Below are 17,578 nucleotides of genomic sequence, written 5' to 3' on the forward strand. Positions count from 1 at the left end.
CATGAAGCATGTACACAACCTGGGATGGGTACATTGTAATCCCAGCTCATGGGAGGCTGAGGCAGGGAGACCTCAAATTCCAGGTTAGTCTAGGCTATAACAAGGCCCTGTGTCAAAAAGGGGGGCTGTGTGTAGGAAAAAGCAAGGACATGTATACAATGACGAACTCTGTCCTCAATGAGTACGTGAGCCAGGATGTACCTACCCCAACTTGTCCCACAAACCAAGTCCCACCACCCACAAACAGGGGCTCCTCATGCAGAGGCCTATTCATAGCTTCCATTAGAGACCACTTCGGTTTCCTCATCTCAGAATGACAGAGGCCGAAACACAGGTGTAAACAATGCTTTATGGAGGACCAGGACAGGATGGAACAGGCCTCCAGGTAATAAATAACAGACTTGCAACAGCGGGGCCAGGCAGGAAGTTGGGGCCAAACGGCCCTGGTCTCAAGCTTTGGGAGTTCTTCAGGTAGGGTTTGGGGCTCAGGGGGACTAGAGTTAGCCAAGGCAGAGGAAGCAGCAGCAGGTATGGGGTCCCCTTTCCCCTGTGGCTCAATCTTGCCCCACAGCCAGGCCCCACCAGGCCAGCGAAGGGGGATGGGGGATGGAGTAACTTTTCTGAGACTGGGGCAGATTGGGGCCTGGCCTCTTGGGGCCTGGTTCTGAGCCCCAGCCTTCGGGCAGGGCTGGTCCAGAAGAACAGGTGAGCTGAAAGAGAAGGGCATTGTGACCTGGAGGGTCCGAAGCTGGTCTCTAGACGTCTTCCTGGCCTTTGTCTGCCTGGACTCTTTTATTTTTATTTTTATTTTCCAGACCGTGCACTGTCTGACTCTGTTGTCCCTCTGCAGGTTATGTGGGGGACTCATTCTCCAAACACAGCCCTGTACAGGTTTGCATCTGTACAGGAGCATTTCGGTACCTAACTACCATGGCCCTTGCCAGGCGGTGACTCACACATGATATTCGGGACTGGAGAGGTACAGGCAGTAGGATGGTGAATTTAAGACCAACCTGAGCTACAAAGTGAGATCCTGCCGGGCAGTGGTGGTGCACCCCTTTAATCCCAGCACTCGGGAGGCAGAGGCAGGCGGATTTCTGAGTTCAAGGCCAGCCTGGTCTACAGAGTGAGTTCCAGGACAGCCAGGGCTACACAGAGAAACCCTGTCTCGAACCACCCCCCCAAAAAATGAGATCCTGTCTCGAAAGCACAAAACATGGGGGGCGGGGGGGGGGGAGGTAACTAAATATATGCCTCCACGTTTGTAAATTTCTGTGTCCCTTTTCACCCCTAATGGTCCAGGCTAGGCCTCGTTCCAATGCTTTTCACACAGGAGAGAGAGCAGAAGAGTGGTCACCGCTTTGACTGCTCACAGCATTACCTAGATGTTTCTAGGAATTACCTAAGGTAAATTCTGGGCATCAGTATGTTGTAAAGCTCCCCAACTTATTCTAATGGGCACTATTTCCAGAGAGGGAAGTGTTGGTAGGCCCTGACTAACTTTCTGTCCCAGTGAAGGCAAATCAGAAAGCGTGGTGGTTCACGCCTATAATCCCAGCATTTAGGAGGGCCTCAAGTTATAAGCCTTACATAGTCTAGGGGGAGGGAAAGGAAGGGAGGGAGGGAGAGAGGGAGGGAGGGAGGAAGGAAGGAAGGAAGGAAGGAAGGAAGTAAGGAAGGAAGGAAGGAAGGAAGGAAGGAAAATAATGAAAAGGAAAGGAAATCGTGGCTCAGTTGATTGTGCTTGTTTGGCCTGTGTAGGCCCTGGTTCCATCTTCAGCACCTCATAAATGCACTACTGCCGGGCAGTGATGGCGCACGCCTTTAATCCCAGCGCTTGGGAGGCAGAGGCAGGTGGATTTCTGAGTTCGAGGCCAGCCTGGTCTACAGAGTGAGTTCCAGGACAGCCAGGGCTACACAGAGAAACCCTGTCTCAAAAAAAAACAAAACAAAACAAAAGACAAGGAATCTGAAATCAAGGTCACCTGTGATTACACAGCAAGTCTGAGGCCAGTCTGGGCTACACGTCTCTGGGAAAAAAAGAAAAAGAAAAAAGAAAAGGGCAGAGGGGGAGATATTCTTATAAAATTTTTAAAATAAAAGAAATTATCAGGCTGGACTTGATCACACACCTTTCATCCCTTCACTAGGGAGGCAGAGGCAGGTGGATCTCTGTGAGTTCAATGCCAGCCTGGTTAACAGAGCAAGTTCCAGACAGCCAGGGCTATGTAGAGAAAACCTGTCTCAAAAGTAATAAAAGACCTGTTGGTAACCAGGTATGGCAGTAGAAACTTATAATCTCAGCACTTAAAAGGCTAAGGCAAGAGGACTGATGCAAGTCTGAAGCTATCCTGGGCTATACAGCAAGTTCTGTATTAGCCTGAGGTACACAGCAAGACCACCCCCCCCAAAAAAAAACAAAAACAAAAACAAAAAACAAAGGGAGTTTTTTAAAAAGTTAAAAAAAAAAGTTTTCTCTGTAGATATGACTATGTCAGATAACATATGACTTAGTGGTTAATAGAGCCTGTACAAGTGCTGCATGTGACTCACTGAGGGAAAACTCTGGAAAAAACTCAATGCTAAGTTCCAAGGTGCACACCTTTCTCTTTCCACACAGACAAATGTTCCCTTAGCTTTGGTTTGGTATTTTGTGGTGCTGGGACTGTACCTTAGAAGGCTACCAGCATGTGGGGCAAACGGCCTACTACACAGAGCTACAGAGCCAGCACACGTAATCTCCCAGGGTCTTTAAGATGGGCGAGAAGGAAAGCAATGGGCAGCACTCTGGCTGGAACTTCCATCAAATGTTAGGCCCTCCTCTACGAACTCTACAGTTCACACACCCCCACACTCATCAGGGACCATGACTGACCCCATTCTACAGAGGAGGAAACAGGTTCAGACCAGCAATTGCAGAGGCCACTGGCTTACGGGCTCATCCTGGACTTTTCTCACTTCTAGATCCCACAGGCATTCCATCAAGAAGAACCATGCTGGCTCTACCTGCAGGATGGACCCAAGCCTAAGGACTTTACCTCACAGCCACCCAGGACATGCCAGTGGCTGGGAGGGGAGAATTGGCAAGGATACCTACAGTCACAGAGGTGGGGAGGGGACCAAACCCTACAGGGTCCTGCACGTCTGCCCTGGGGTCTGGACCATGCATGGAAAAACCAGCAAAGCTTCCGGGAGGAGGTTACCAGGGCAAAGGGGAAGAAAACATGGCCTGAAAAAAAAAAAGAGCCAAAGAAACAGAAAGAACTTTCTGTGACTGGAAGAGTGAAGGGAGTAGGGAAAGGTGTAAGGGGCCCTGTGGAGCCAGTGATAGGGCCCAGGCCCTGCAGAGGGCCAAGCAACACACCAGGCTCAGCAACTTCAGCCCAGCCCCATGGACCCCAGGAGCCATGGTCAGATCTGAGCTTTAGACAGTGCCACTGACTGCCACTAAAGGGAGCAAGCCTGGAGAAAGAGAACAAGGACGAGAGAAACCAGCCACTTTTCAGCACCTACCTCTACCCCCCCACCCCACCCCCACCCCCGGCTGTAGGCCTATTTCTCCTATCCCCAAAAGGGTGGCCTCCAACTCACTCCATAGTTAAGGCCACTTCCTGAAGGCACACTACCACCATTACCACCAGCCTACCCAGTGCTCAGTATGGGAGCCTGTGCTTCTGGCACACATGCTAGGCAAGCACTTATCACCTGAACGCCATACCTAGTATCCTACCCCCTCCTCACAGCAGTCCCCAGCAGCTCCTTCACTGGCACCCAGCAATGCCTCCTGCTCCACAGTCTCCTCCTATCCAGACAGAGGAAGCCTGTGATGCACAAAGTCTGAGCCTCTCCATCTTCTGCCCTGCTTGGTAGTTCCCTATGACTACTATAGATACAAGGTATAATGAGAGACTGCCCCAGGGCTGTCAATACTGACTGCTCAGTCCCCCACCTCATGCTGTACCCTAGTGCACACACAGACCCTACTCTGGCCGCACCGCGCAGGACCTATGCCAGGGTCTCTGCACTGTTTTCATCTGCTTTCTCTGACTCCCCTGCTCTACGTTTTTGCTCAAATGTCACCTTCTTCGGTGCCCTGTTTCAAAGGGCATTCCTCATCCTATCCTCCTTATCAGACTGTTTTTCTCCACAGTCTGCCCCCAACTACTATGTCATTTACATGAATATTTAATCTGTGGTCTGTCTTCTCCCAAGACAATGTAGTACTACACAAACAGAAATTTTTGTTTGGTTGGTTTTGGTCTGTTTTACCTACTGCTGTCTCCCCAGAGGCCTCACCTGGGCTTAGCACACAACAGAAGTTCATTGCAGCAGTGATAACCATGAATAATGGGTCAGGTGCGGGCTGAGGCTGGAAGAGGTCTGGGGTGTCCCGGGGCTGGGAAGATGGCTCCTTTGGGTCATGGGCTTTTGTGTCTTTTGTCAGTTTCTCTTGTCACATTTCCCAAGTCTTGATGGCTGTTCTGTGTCCCACCCCACACAATACAGGAACCTCTCTTGTTTCCTGAGCCCCTAGCATCCTACCTGGTTCTGCACATCTCAGCAGCCACAGGGCTGAGGGGCCACGGCTTGGGCGCTGCGAGGCTGCCGCAGCTGGCGGAGGGATATGTCGCCATACTGAATGCCTGAACCCATCCTCTCTGGGTCTAGTTCACCTGTGGGAGGGGAAAGGCCAGACATGTTCCTCGGAGCCCACAGGACCCTGCCTTTCGCCCGACTCCCCCATCTCTCAGAGAGCAGGTGGGCCTCACCTGAGTCGATCTTGTTGAGGATGGTGCGCGCGCACTTGAGGAAAGCTTCTTCCACATTCTCACCCGTGAGAGCGCTGGTCTCCAGGAACATCAGCTCTGGAGGGGCAGTGCCTCCATCAGTTCCCACCCTCCACGCCAACTCTGTGCCCTTCACCTTAGGCCACGACACAAGATACCCCTGCAAGGAATGCTGTCTTCCTACCTCACACTCACCCAGCCCTTCCTCTGAGACTATTCCTATGGCCCTTCCCCAGAAACCCCCACTGAGGACCCAGCCTGAGTCAGGAGGCCCTTCTGGGCTCCACCAGCCTCCTGTGCCTCCCCTGGCTTAGCTGAGACTTCTCTCTGATGTCACTGTCAGCAAATGGATTTGCCTCCCTGCCTCTACCACAGCACTGTGAACCTCAGGAGTTTGTCAAGGTCCCCAGACTCACTGAGTACAACTCCAAGCCCACCAGAGGTCACATGACAGGTCTCACACTGGAGGCTCAAGTTGTACTCAGGATTCGAATCCACATCTGCCTAGCAGCAAAACCTCTTCTAAACTTGGGGCCTGAAAACGAGGAGGGCATGAGTAGGATATGCTTGGACACCCTCCGTAATCCTAAGGAGGCAGAGACGCAACACTGGGTCAGCCTGGGCAACATAGCAAGTATAAAGCTAGCCTCAAAAAAATAAACAGATGAATAATATTTAGAGAGAGCTGCAAATGTACTTAGCTGACCCATAACACCATGTAACCTGGGCATGGTAGCTCATGCCTGCAATCCCAGCACTAAAGAAGCAGGAGAACTAGGAATTCAAGGTCATTCTCAGGTAGAAAGAGCTTGAGGCAAGCCTAGGCTACACAAAGCTCTGTCTCAAAAATAACAGATAGCTAAACTTAAAAATGGGAGAGAGAGAAAGAAAAACGGAACATAGAACGATCCCAAGTCAACAGATGTGAGCAGTCTAGACAACCCAGGTTTTCAAACGGGTTTATAAAATCCTTTTCTTCATGCTCCTGCCTCCACCTCCACCCTAGCACCCTGGGTACTAGGCTGAGCCACACCTCCCAGCCCTTCACTGGTGGACTCTAAGCAAGTGATCTACCCCACAGCACACCCCCAGCCAGGCTTGCAAAACTTCTGACAGAGTAGGTCAGTTTCTGTCCTCTCCTAAGCATCAGTGCCTGTGCCCTTGGGTCCCATCCTGGTTCATCTCCTTTATTTACAAAGGTAATCCATCCCTACGGCCACCTGAGTTTGTGGTATCTACCTTAAACCACTGCTTTATGCTGCCTCCCCCATCGTGGGGGAAGTTTATCAGCAGCTACTCTGTACCAGGAAGAGCTAAGGGTGTGACGGGCAGACCCCAGGCTAGTAGACTGTTCATCCCCCTTCCAGCTGAACCTGAAGACACGGCAGTCACATGACTCAGCACTTAGCGTCAAACCAGGCCTGCTGAAGCCTCCATGTTTGCTGTACAACCTTCCAGCCAAAGCTAAGAGGCACATGGGCCACAGTGAACTGGCCATCCCTCCCTCCATCTACCATCTGAGCCATAGCACAGCCCTCACCATTCTCCTGAGCAAAGCGAGAAGCCTCTAGGAAAGTGACCTCACGCTCGGGATCCAGGTCCTTCTTGTTGCCACAGAGGATGACCACGATGTTGGGGCTGGCCAGTGTCCGGGCATCAGTTAGCCAAGCAGCGAGTGAGTTGTATGTCTCCCGGCTGTGAAGAGTGGACAAAAGAGGGAGGCAGCACAGGAGTGGGGCCACCCAGGCCCGGCCTCTCCCACGCCACCCAGGCCCGGCCTCTCCCACGCCACCCAGGCCCGGCCTCTCCCACGCCACCCAGGCCCTGCACCCACCTGGTGATGTCATACACCAGCAGGGCTCCAGCTGCCCCTCGGTAATAACTCCGCGTCACCGACCTGTGAGGCCAGGGGGACCCAGTCACCCCCAAGGCTGGGATCTGCCCCAGGACTGCCCCCCTCTGTGGAGAGAGGCTACTGGTTCGGAGGCCCCCTTTACTGTTGGCCCATTCCCTAGAGCCTGACCTCCATCTTCTTGAGATACAGTTTCTCGGCCTCAGAGTCTTTCTCAATTAGTATTATTCAGGTTGGCTTTTTGAGAGTCTCACTCTATAGTCCAAGCTGGCCTCAGGTTCCCTGCCTCCGCCACCATACCCGTAGGTTCTTGGGATTGGAGCCAAGGGCCTGGCACATGTTAGGTAAGTGCTCTACACAGAGCTACACCCTGACCCTTCATTTTAGTTTAATTCAAGGTCATGCTATCTCACCCAGGCTGACTCCCATCCAACATATCCTAGGCAAGCTGGCACGTTGTTTCTTTTATGTAGGTGGGTGTCCGTGTTCCATCGCGCATTGTGAAGGTCAGAGGACTCTTACAGCAATTGCTTCTCTCCTTTCACCACATGGGTTCAGGAGCTCAAACTTAGGTCCTCGGGATGGCAGTGCTCACTTTGGCCTTCCCTCTTTCATTCATTCACTCAGGGAGCATTTTCTGATTATCTCCCATCTGCCTGTCCTGACCAAGTGCTATACAACCTCTACTTGTCCCTCCCTGATGTCTGAGGCAGGCCAACTCCCTTTGTCACCAATCTTGAGGGATGCGTACAGTTACTGTGAATGTAGGCCTTGTCACATGCCTGTCTTCTCCTTCACCCTCTCTCTGTCTCTGGGTTCTCCATACCTCACATAATCTCAATCTACACATAACTTAATTAAAAGCTGCTGATATGCTGAGACTAGATTCTCCAGGAGCTGAATATGCCCACCCCCTCCCCTGCCCCACCCCCCATCTGCCTGCCCTGCTCAGCATCTCTTTGCTCTTACTTCATCATTACCTTCTTACTACACACCTTTCTTCCCCTTCCTCCCTCTCCCCTCCTTGGGAACCCAGGCTACCTACCGAAACCGCTCCTGGCCAGCAGTGTCCCAAATCTGTAGTTTCACAGTCTTCCCCCCAACGTTGACCACCCTGGATCCAAACTCCACGCCGATAGTGTGGTTGGAGTCCTGTTTGACTGAGAGTAGGAGGGAAACGGGGTGGGGGGGCAGTGCAGGGGCTCCTGGAATCCCCCCCATCCTGCAGACCTCTTCCTCCTTTTCTGTACCCCAATTCTCACTGCTGGGTTGGCAGAGAACTTAGCAAAGACCATCCACCAAAGCTAGAGGCAAGCCTATAGTACTAGCTTTAGTCAATGGTACCTGCTACCTACCCCACCTGCTGCCCCACTGACCCACACCATGACCACATCCGCAGTTCCAGGGTCCTGCCAGAAACTCACACTTATTCTCAATAAACTGGTGGAGAAGACATGATTTGCCAGTTCCAGCACTGCCAATCACCAGGAATTTGAAGAGGAAGTCTGAGCAGATGGTGCCGAAGATATCCAGAGGGAGAGAAAGACAAAGGGAATAAGAGAAGAAACAGAAAGTCAGAAGGAAAAGTATACACAAAAGTATAAATACAAAAAAGTATACTTTTGGGCTGGTGAGATGGCTCAGCAAGTAAGAGCACTAACTGTTCTTCCAGAGGTCCTGAGTTCAAATCCCAGCAACCACATGGTGGCTCACAACCATCTGTAATGAGATCTGATGCCCTCTTCTGGTGTGTCTGAAGACAGCTAGAGTGTACTTATGTATAATAATAAAAAAGTATACTTTTACACAAAAGTATAAATACAGCATGCATTTAAAAAAAGAAAAGAAAGAAAGAAAAGAAAACAGGAAAACTTAAAAAAAGAAAAAAATCCAGAAGTCTGCAGGGCTGTTGATAGAACTTGGGAAATCCTGCATGCTAGCCAACCTAGCCCAAGATGATTTTTTTTTTTTTTTTTTTTTTTTTTTTGAGACAGGGTTTCTCTGTATAGCCCTGGCTGTCCTGGAACTCACTTTGTAGACTAGGCTGGCCTGAAACTCAAAGATTCCCCTGCCTCTTCTGCCCTCCTGGGCGCTGGGATTAAAGGTGTGCACCACTACTGGGCTCAAGAGGACTCTTTTTTCTTTTTTCATTATTATTACTGATATTCGAAACAAAGCTTCACTATGTATTCCAGACTAACCTCGCTGTCCTCAAACTCCAAGCACTCCTCCTACCTCAGCCTCTAAAAGACTGTGCTGCCATCCTCTACTTTCTTCCTTCCTTCCTGTCTGTCTGTCTGTCTGTCTGTCTTTTTCCTACTCAGGGACTCACTATCTGGTCTTGAACTGCAATCCTGCTGCCCCAGCCTACCCACTGCTGTCTGTCTGTCTGTCTGTCTTTTTCCTACTCAGGGACTCACTATCTGGTCTTGAACTGCAATCCTGCTGCCCCAGCCTACCCACTGCTGGAAGTGCCAGCACACTGCACTTTTCTTTCTTTCTCTTTTTCTTATTTTAAGAGTATTACTTTGGCCAGGCAGTGGTGGCGCACGCCTTTAATCCCAGCACTTGGGAGGCAGAGGCAGGTGGATTTCTGAGTTCGAGGTCAGCCTGGTCTACAGAGTGAATTCCAAGACAGCCAGGACTGCACAGAGAAACCCTGTCTTAAAAAAAAAAAGAAAGAAAGAAAGAAAGAAAAGAAAAAGAGTATTACTCTGTAGTCCAGGCTGACCTCTAACTTGAAGCAGTCTTCCTGCCTCGGTTTCCCAAATGAGAGGGTTATAGCACACAAAATTATTTTTATATAGTGTTTACCATATACATGCCCATCACAGTCCTAAAGACTCATTTAATCATAAATAAAGCTCTAAAGATAAAATTATACAGCTCAAGAGATGGCTCAGCAGTTGAGAGCAATGACTGCTCTTCCAGAGGTCCTGAATTCAATTCCCAGCAACCTCATGGTGGCTTACAACCATCTATAATGGGATCCAATGCCCTCTTCTGGTGGCTCTGAATACGGCTACAATGTACTCATATACATTAAATAAATATTTAAAAAGGAAAGAAGGAAGTATACTAAGGACTTCTACTTTCCAGACTAGGAAAATGAGGCCAGAGAGGTTAACTGACGAAAGCAAGACTACACAGCTAGGCACAGCTAAGCTACAAACCCAAACTAAAGGTCTCCACAATGCAAGACCTTACCTGATGCATTTCAAAAGCCATTTCAACAAGAATTAAATCTGACCTCCATTCCTCTTCACTTCACCTCCTACCCCCTCTCACTCATTCACTCTGTCAAGGCCTCTGACGTTGGGCCTATGTCCTAAACTGGTTACCTCCTCTGGTAAGTGTGCACCAGATTCTGTGGCTTTTCTATGAGTGTTCAATGAATGGAGCTGTCTCTGATTGTCGTCAGAGATTTCTACTGCCTTCCAACCTACCTCTACCCACCTGACACTGTACATCCATACTGATTGCCTAACTCTGAACCTTGTCTCCCCATCCTCTGTCCAGAACCCCTGGCCTCTATCCTTAAACTTATGCCGCATTTCTTGACGCTAAGTTTCAAATCTATAACTCAAGAACATCACTCCAGCCCTCTCAAACCAGATCAGCCCACAGAGTGTGCAGGGTGCACAGCATCTGTGAGGCTCTCTCTGTAGTCCATAAAACCTGACCCTTGCTGGTCACCGTCAGCCCCGCCCTATCCACTCATGCTCCGCCCAGGAAGGCTTGCTTCCCTCTTCAAGGCCTACCCCCTACCCTAATCTACCAAGACTAGGTCCCTTAAATCCCGCCCTAGATCTTTTTAACCCGTACAGCGGCCTCTTCAAGCTCCACCCAAATCGATTAGCTCAGCCCCAGACCCACTTAGCCCTGCCCCGTATCCGGGCAGACCCCGCCCACCTGACCAGAAAGCCCCGCCCCACTTCCACATCCACATCCACTACGGGCCCAGCCCCCCCTGCTTCGGCCCATCAGCCTCACCGTAGGTCTCGGCCATGGCTCAGTGGCGACCGCTGAGGGCCGCAATATGGCGCCGCAGCCGCGCCTGTTCCTCGGCTGGCAGCCGCTCCACTCGGGCTGCAGCCTCAGCTCCTTTCCACTTCTGGACCCGGCGCCGCCACTTCCGCCTTCACCGCCCCCCCCCCTCCCGCGCGAGCCTCCGGAGCTGCGGATACCAGGCCACGCTCGCCCAACGCAGTGATTGGTGGATTCAGGAGGCAGTGGGCGGGATAAGCGGCGCGGATTGGTGGCATGAGAGGGGCCGAGTCAAAAGGGGCGTGACATAGAAGAGCGATTGGTGGAGCAAGTGGGAGAGGGCGGAGGCAGAGATGCTGCCCTAGCGGTGGAACGGATTTGGTCAAATATCGGGGAGCAGAGACTAGACTCCGTATTGGTTATACGTAGGCACGGGGCGGGGACAAGAATGCCAAGAAGGAGCAAGGGCAGGATGGACAGAGTTGGAAGAATGGATCTCAGGCTGCTGAGTGTAATTTCTAACCCCATAGACCGGAAAGAGGAAAGCTGAGGACACGCGCACATTTATCCCTATCTACAAGAAAAACCTCTGTTGGTCGGGCTCTGGGGTCGCGCATGCTTTCAACCCCAGTACTCAGGAAGCAGAGGCAGATGTATCGCTGAGTTCAAGGCCAACCTGGTCTACATAGTGAGTTTCAGAACAGTCAGGGCCTACATAGAGAAACCCTCAAAACAAAGACAAAACAAAAAAACTGTACGTTCTATGCGCTTCTCGGGATCTATTGGCTCATACCAATGATTCAACTCCCTTTAAAAGAGAGGAAAGCGTACATATATTGTACTGTTTACCCCCTTGCTTGGGGGTCCCAAACCTTACCTTGGAGCAAAGGGCTTGCAAAGTGAAATTCTGCCTAGTAGCCACTGACGTTACAACATTCAGGGCATTAATTGGCTATATTCAGAAACCCGTGAAACATTCTTTGCACATACCCACCCAACCCCAAAAACCAAAGAGACAAATAGTTTGCCATTGGCTGCTGTATTTGCATAGAGCCGGAAGGGTAACTGCAGGGATAGCGGTAGGCTGAGCTCACTGGCAGTAGAAATCCCATTGCTGAAAAAGAGTAGATAGAAAACCAACCAGTGATGACATTGCAATGCGCCTAGTGGTTCTAACAAAGTTATAGCTGCAAGGACTAGGTTTGATCACCCAGAAATGAACACATTAGCTTCCAGTACTGCACCCTCTGCCATTTCCCAATTAGAGATCACTCAGCACTGGGCAGGGCCTGTAAACTCAGCAGCCCTCAGGAGGCTGAAACTGGAGGCTAGTGATTTTGAGGCCAGCTTGGGTACATACCAACAACAAAAATAATTACTTCTCATAAACAGGTAAGCAAATAAAGGAACTATCATCCTACTCCCACCTCCACCCCCAAGACACTCACATCGGTCTTCATATCAATTTTGCCAGGTTTCAGAGTCAGGTCCTCCCGGACAATGCTACTGGGGAAATAGCCCAGGCGGGCTGCCAGGTCTCCATAGTAACCTCCCTGAACCTGGAGAAGAAGTTAAAAGTCCATCTGGGGAAACGGCACTTATGCTTGCTGAACGCCTGTGTACAATCTTCCCTCTTACTTGAATCTCAGCTTAAATGCCATTTGCTCATGGATAGAATGTTGCCACTACAACTAATCCTCACAATGTCATGTTTGCTGCCACTTTTGATGGCTTGCTGGTTGCCTGCCTCTACCCCTTTGTTCACTGTTGTATCCCGGGTATGAAAAAGAGCTTTGGCGCTAAGCTTCTCTGTAATTTCTAAAGAAAAAAAAAAAAAATGCAATAAGTAATAAAATGTCCTTCCTTCCCCCAAATCTCGTTTTCCCCTCCCCCCAAATCTTCCCTTCATATGGAAAACAAGGCTTTACAAACCCAAACAAACCCCACACCCTTCCCATTATCACTCTCTGAAGACTCACACTGCCTCCCCAGAAAAGGCGCCCACGGCCCTTCAACTTGGAGAAGACATACACCACTTGGCCCCTATATATAGTCAAGAAGCGGCAATCAGGGGCCACGTAGTCCTGGAGGGCCACAGCCATGGAGATAGGATCTGGGGAGGGAGAAGGAAATGACAGCAACTGCAAAACAGACTAGCAGTCCAAGCCTTCAGCCCCCTTCCCTTGTTCCCTGACTCTTACGGCTGCATTCCTCGTCCGCACACAGCTTCCAGTCAGCCAGCTTGGGCATAGCTCGATCAGCCCTGCTAGGCCCTGAAAAAACAGACAAGACGACGATGCCAAGGAGCACTGGGGACCACACCATCATGGACTGAGAATGACCAAGTGAAGAACGAGGTCTCTGGGCTCCTCCTGCCCTCCTTCCAGGCTGAATATCAAGGAAACCTGTGTTCTCGATCCTGTCTCCGCCCCAAACCAAATTTCACCCTCACCCACTCCCCAAGGTTGTTCTCCAGCCAGTACCATTTTAGAGAGAGGGTAAGGGCTATGGGCCAAAGAAAATGCCTACTCGAGCCCAAAGCAATTCAGGCAATTCCAAGTAGCGATCACCCCCTGGATAACTAGAGACGCAGATAGGCAGGCTGGACTATCTGATTCCACCTTCAAGTCGTTTTAGGTACCTGGACCCTCCAGAGACCAAGCTAGAGGAGCCAGTATAGAAAACCACCCTGGAATTTCCTGTGCTGAGGTCTGAGAACAAGGCAGTTCTTTGATTAGCAGCCACAGCCAGGGTTCCCAGGTACTGAGCAAACACTCAACGTCTGGCCTCAGGCTAGGCACTGTCCCACCTGGCTCACTGTGCACATTCACAGGCTACTTCCTCACTAGAAGCTAAGCTATTCTAGCTTATGAGCTTCAACCCACTCATCTATAAAGAAAGCAATGAAAGCAAACAACTGCTGCATGTATGTCTGAGTACTGCATGTGTGCCTGGTATTTTTAAAGGCCAGAAGAGGGTCTTGAGTCTTCTGGAACTGGAGCTACAGAGCTAGGTGCTAGGAATCAAACCTGGGTCATCTGGAAGACCCACTCGTGCTCTGCTCTTAACCGCTGAGCCATCTTTCCAGCCCACTCTTTTTTCTTGAGACACCGATCTACTACTGCACAGCCCTGGCTGGCCTGGAACTCCCTATAAAGACCAGACTGGCCTCAAACTCTTAAGAGATCAACCTGCCTCTGCCTTTCCAAACGTGGGTAAGGCATGCACCAGCAAATCATATGCATGTGTGTGTATGTACACCCACACAAAATATATATGTGTATATACTATATATATGTATGTATGTATATATACACATACATATATATGCATGTGTAAAAATCATATATGTATATATCAGGGATGGTCTGAATTGCCTCAGGAGTAGCCCTGACAAGCCCAGTTCACAAAGAAATTGAGCTAAAGAATGTATGTCTATGGTAACTGAACCAGGAAGGGGAAAAAAAGATTTATTTCAGGGTTTCTTAGTATCACTGTTATCTGACCTGACATGCCTCTTAGAAGGAGCAGTCCATGAACAGACGTGCAAGGAACAGAGGCCCAAAGAGCATGTTTAGTGACCTCACAAGGATGCAATCAACAGACTGAGGCTGAAACTATAGCTTAATGGTTATAGTTTGAATAAGGTGGTCCCAATAGGCTAGTATATGTGAATGTTTGGTTCCCAGTAGGTGGAACTGTTTAGGAAGGTTGGCAGATGACCTTGTTGGTAGAGTTCTGTCACTGGGTGTGAGCTTTTAAGTTTCAAAAGCTCAAGCCATGGGGGAGGGGAGAGGGGATTTTCAGAGGGGAAACTAGGAAAGGGGATAATATTTAAAATGTAAATAAAGAAAATATCTAATAAAAAATTTTTTAATGAAAAAAAAAGTCCAAGCCAGACCCCCCACCACACCCCCACACATTTCCTCTCCTTTTCACTGCCTCATCTTGCCAGGTTTAAGCTCTCAGCTATTGCTTTGGCATCATGCCTGCCTGCTGCCATGCTGTCATAATCACCACGAACTGATTCTCTTCAACTATAAGCAAGACCTCTAGTAAATGCTCTGCCTTTAATTTACTTTAGTTCTGGTGTCTCTTCATAGCAACAGGACAGGAACATAGTGGTTGAATGCCTGATAATCTTGGGTTCAATTCCCAAGCCAAAAAATAATGTATGATAATTTATAACTAAAATATATGTCAGGGGCCCAGGACTGAGCTTGTCTAGTATGTACAAAGCCCTGGGTTCAATGCCCAGAACCACAAAAACTAAAACAGTAAGACCACTGTAAAATAAGTGTAGGAGGTGATTTCCTTGAGAAGTTTTAGACACAAGTTGGTAAATAAATGAAGCTGGTAGCAGAGACCATGAGGTAGCATGTTGTTCTCATGTTTTGAATTTCCCAATTTAGAATACATCAAAGTGTTTCTTTGGGCAGTAGATATTTTACTGTAAATACTAGTTTCAAATCTTGGCACTGTGAAGATTCAAGGCATGAAAATCTGAAGGCCTCTGGGAGACAACTAACTAATACATAGGGGACTAAATGTAGCTCTATTGGTAGACTCCTTGGCCTGGCATCCGCCGGGCCCTGGGGTCCACCCACCGCACTAAATGACCTGGGTGAGGCAGTGTACCACTTACAATCCCAGGATTATTGATGTAGAGCTAAGAGGACAGAAGTTCACAATCACCCTCAGTTACAGTGACTTCAAATTCACATGCTTGTCTCAAAAAAACAAAAATATAACCCTCAGGGGCTGCAGTGGTTAATACTTGCTGCTCTTGCAGAGGACCCAAATTAAGTTCCTAACACCAATATGGTGGGGGCTCACAACCATCTGCAACACCAGTCACGGGGGATCTGATGCTCTTCTGACCTCTGAGGTTACACATGGTACATAAACATACTCGAAGGCAAAATACTCACACACATAAAATAAATCTAAAATTAAAAAGTAAGCTTCCAATATAGGGAACTAACTGCATGGTCAGTACTGCCAGCGATTTGGAGATACACAGGATACCTCATCTGCATAAGCCATGTGCAAAGCTGAAAATTCAGGCCTTCCTAGACAAAAGAAACAGGCAGGTACTCACGAGCCGGGCGTGGTGGTGAACGCTGCCTTTAATCCCAGCACTCGGGAGGCAGAGGCAGGTGGATTTCTGAGTTCGAGGCCAGCCTGGTCTACAAAGTGAGTTCCAGGACAGCCAGGGCTATACAGAGAAACTGTCTCTAAAAACCAAAAAAAAAAAAAAAAAAAAAAGTACACTCACCATATTGTCTTATTGTAGAAATGTCTCTATTCCCCCAAAACTCAATTTACTTAAACCCACTCAGTGTTTCCAATGTACTCGGCACCAAAATACTTACCTGACATGCATGTGGACTTTGGTGCCCATAACAGAAAAAAAAAAAAAAAAATATATATATATATATACCACTAGGTTCTTGGTGGGTCAGAAATCTTGGAGCTGTATGTCTGACTTTAAGTCTGAGGCTGCAACCAACAGGTCATGAAATATGGAACTTTCATCCGATGGCTGGACTTGAGGGATGCCCGCCCAAGCCCCGGTAAACGCCCCGAAGCGTGCAATTGCTTGTAAAAATTGGACTGTGGACTATGGGGGTAGGGGGAGGTGATGAGGAGGGCTGACTCAGGGACCTCTCCCCAGCCTAGTTTTGTGTGTGTGACTGTGTGTATGGGAGTTTAGTCGGAATGCATGTTGTATTCATGCCCGTGGATCCCCTCGGGGTGGAGTTACTGACATGTGGGTGCTGAGACTCTAACTCTGGTCCTCTGAAAGCAGACAGTGCTCTTAACCACTGAGTCATCCCCAGCCCTCCCAGCTTGCCACCTGCCAAAGCCAACGAAAGGCAGCCTTTGTCTTTAATAATGCATATAACATCTCATTTTTATTATTATCCAGAAACCCTTCACCATTCTTATCCACCCTTTGACTTACTATGGTTTCAGATACCCTTTGGTCTGGAAATGTTAAATAAAAACTTCTAGGCGTAATTTGTTAATTATGAATTCTATGTTATTTTGAACAATGCAATGAAATCTCACCCGCTTCCATTTCAGCACATTTTTATCCACGCACGTTGTGTATGTCAGCCAAGCACCATCTATGTAAGCAGACCGAGGCTCTTGTGGCTTGTGTCCAAGTCATGACTATACTTTATAAGGGACTCAAAGCACAGTGCTAATGTCGCTGGCTACTCACGGATGTGGAAGAACCAAGTGTGCTACCACATACCTATAGTTCCAGCATCTGGGAGTCTGGGGCAGGAGGATTGTGAATTTGAAGTCAACCTAGAATGCATAGCCCACATCAGAGGGGAAAAAATGTTTTTAAGACTTTATGTTTAGGTAAGTAGGGGATGGGTATATGTGCATGAGTGCAGTGCCTGTGGAGGCCAGGAGAGGGCAGCAGATCCCCCTGTGACTGGAGTTATAGACAGACAGCTACGACCCCAAGTGGGCACCAGGACACGAAACTTGGGATACCAGAAAGTGCAAGTCGTACATATCTCCATCCTCCACCCCACCCTACCCTGGGTGGGGGCAGGGCAGTATATTAGCCAAGAGGTTTTGTGCTTTCTACAAAGGATGAGGGGGAAGAAATGGAAATAAGACTGTGAAATTGTGAAAAAAAAAGGTTGCTAGTTTTACTATCACACCTCCCTCCAACCGCCAGAGTTACAGCCATTACATGTGATGGACGCTCCGTGGCGATGGAAGAAGCTGGATGTGATGGGAGATGCTTATAAACATCTCCAGTGGTGGTGGTGTGTGTGAGGGGGTGTTGGCTCAGGCTACAGTGAGTGGGGGCTGGGTGAGCAGTCTAAGACCCCACCTAAAATAATGAAGATGGGAAAAAGTACTGTAGGTTCCTGAACTCTGGATTCAATCAGAAATGTACTGCTGGAGGGGAAGGGATGGA

The 17,578-nt window shown here is 49.1% G+C and overlaps 2 protein-coding genes and 1 non-coding gene across 3 annotated transcripts; all 3 read right to left on the reverse strand.

Moving 5' to 3' along the window:
* Positions 1 to 338: 338 nt before the first annotated feature.
* Positions 339 to 10,789, reverse strand: Rab4b (RAB4B, member RAS oncogene family). Its single transcript, NM_029391.2, has 8 exons — positions 10,633 to 10,789; positions 8,064 to 8,144; positions 7,685 to 7,799; positions 6,622 to 6,684; positions 6,328 to 6,482; positions 4,770 to 4,865; positions 4,543 to 4,673; positions 339 to 710 (listed from the first exon to the last, which is right to left on the reverse strand). The coding sequence occupies exons 1-7, from the start codon at positions 10,646 to 10,648 to the stop codon at positions 4,558 to 4,560; spliced, it is 642 nt and encodes a 213-aa protein (NP_083667.1). The 5' UTR covers positions 10,649 to 10,789; the 3' UTR covers positions 339 to 710; positions 4,543 to 4,557.
* On the reverse strand, positions 7,912 to 7,999 carry Mir3101 (microRNA 3101). The gene has a single exon (NR_037283.1). It is a non-coding gene; the product is annotated as a microRNA 3101 (primary transcript).
* Positions 10,790 to 11,646: 857 nt separating the features above from the next.
* Positions 11,647 to 13,055, reverse strand: Mia (melanoma inhibitory activity). The gene is made up of 4 exons (NM_019394.3): positions 12,828 to 13,055; positions 12,606 to 12,739; positions 12,075 to 12,185; positions 11,647 to 11,740 (listed from the first exon to the last, which is right to left on the reverse strand). Exons 1-4 carry the CDS (start codon positions 12,949 to 12,951, stop codon positions 11,717 to 11,719), a joined length of 393 nt encoding a protein of 130 aa, NP_062267.2. The 5' UTR covers positions 12,952 to 13,055; the 3' UTR covers positions 11,647 to 11,716.
* Between the last annotated feature and the right edge of the window lie 4,523 nt (positions 13,056 to 17,578).

This window comes from Mus musculus, chromosome 7, assembly GCF_000001635.26.
Source record: "Mus musculus strain C57BL/6J chromosome 7, GRCm38.p6 C57BL/6J".
Classification (NCBI taxonomy): Eukaryota; Metazoa; Chordata; class Mammalia; order Rodentia; family Muridae; genus Mus; species Mus musculus.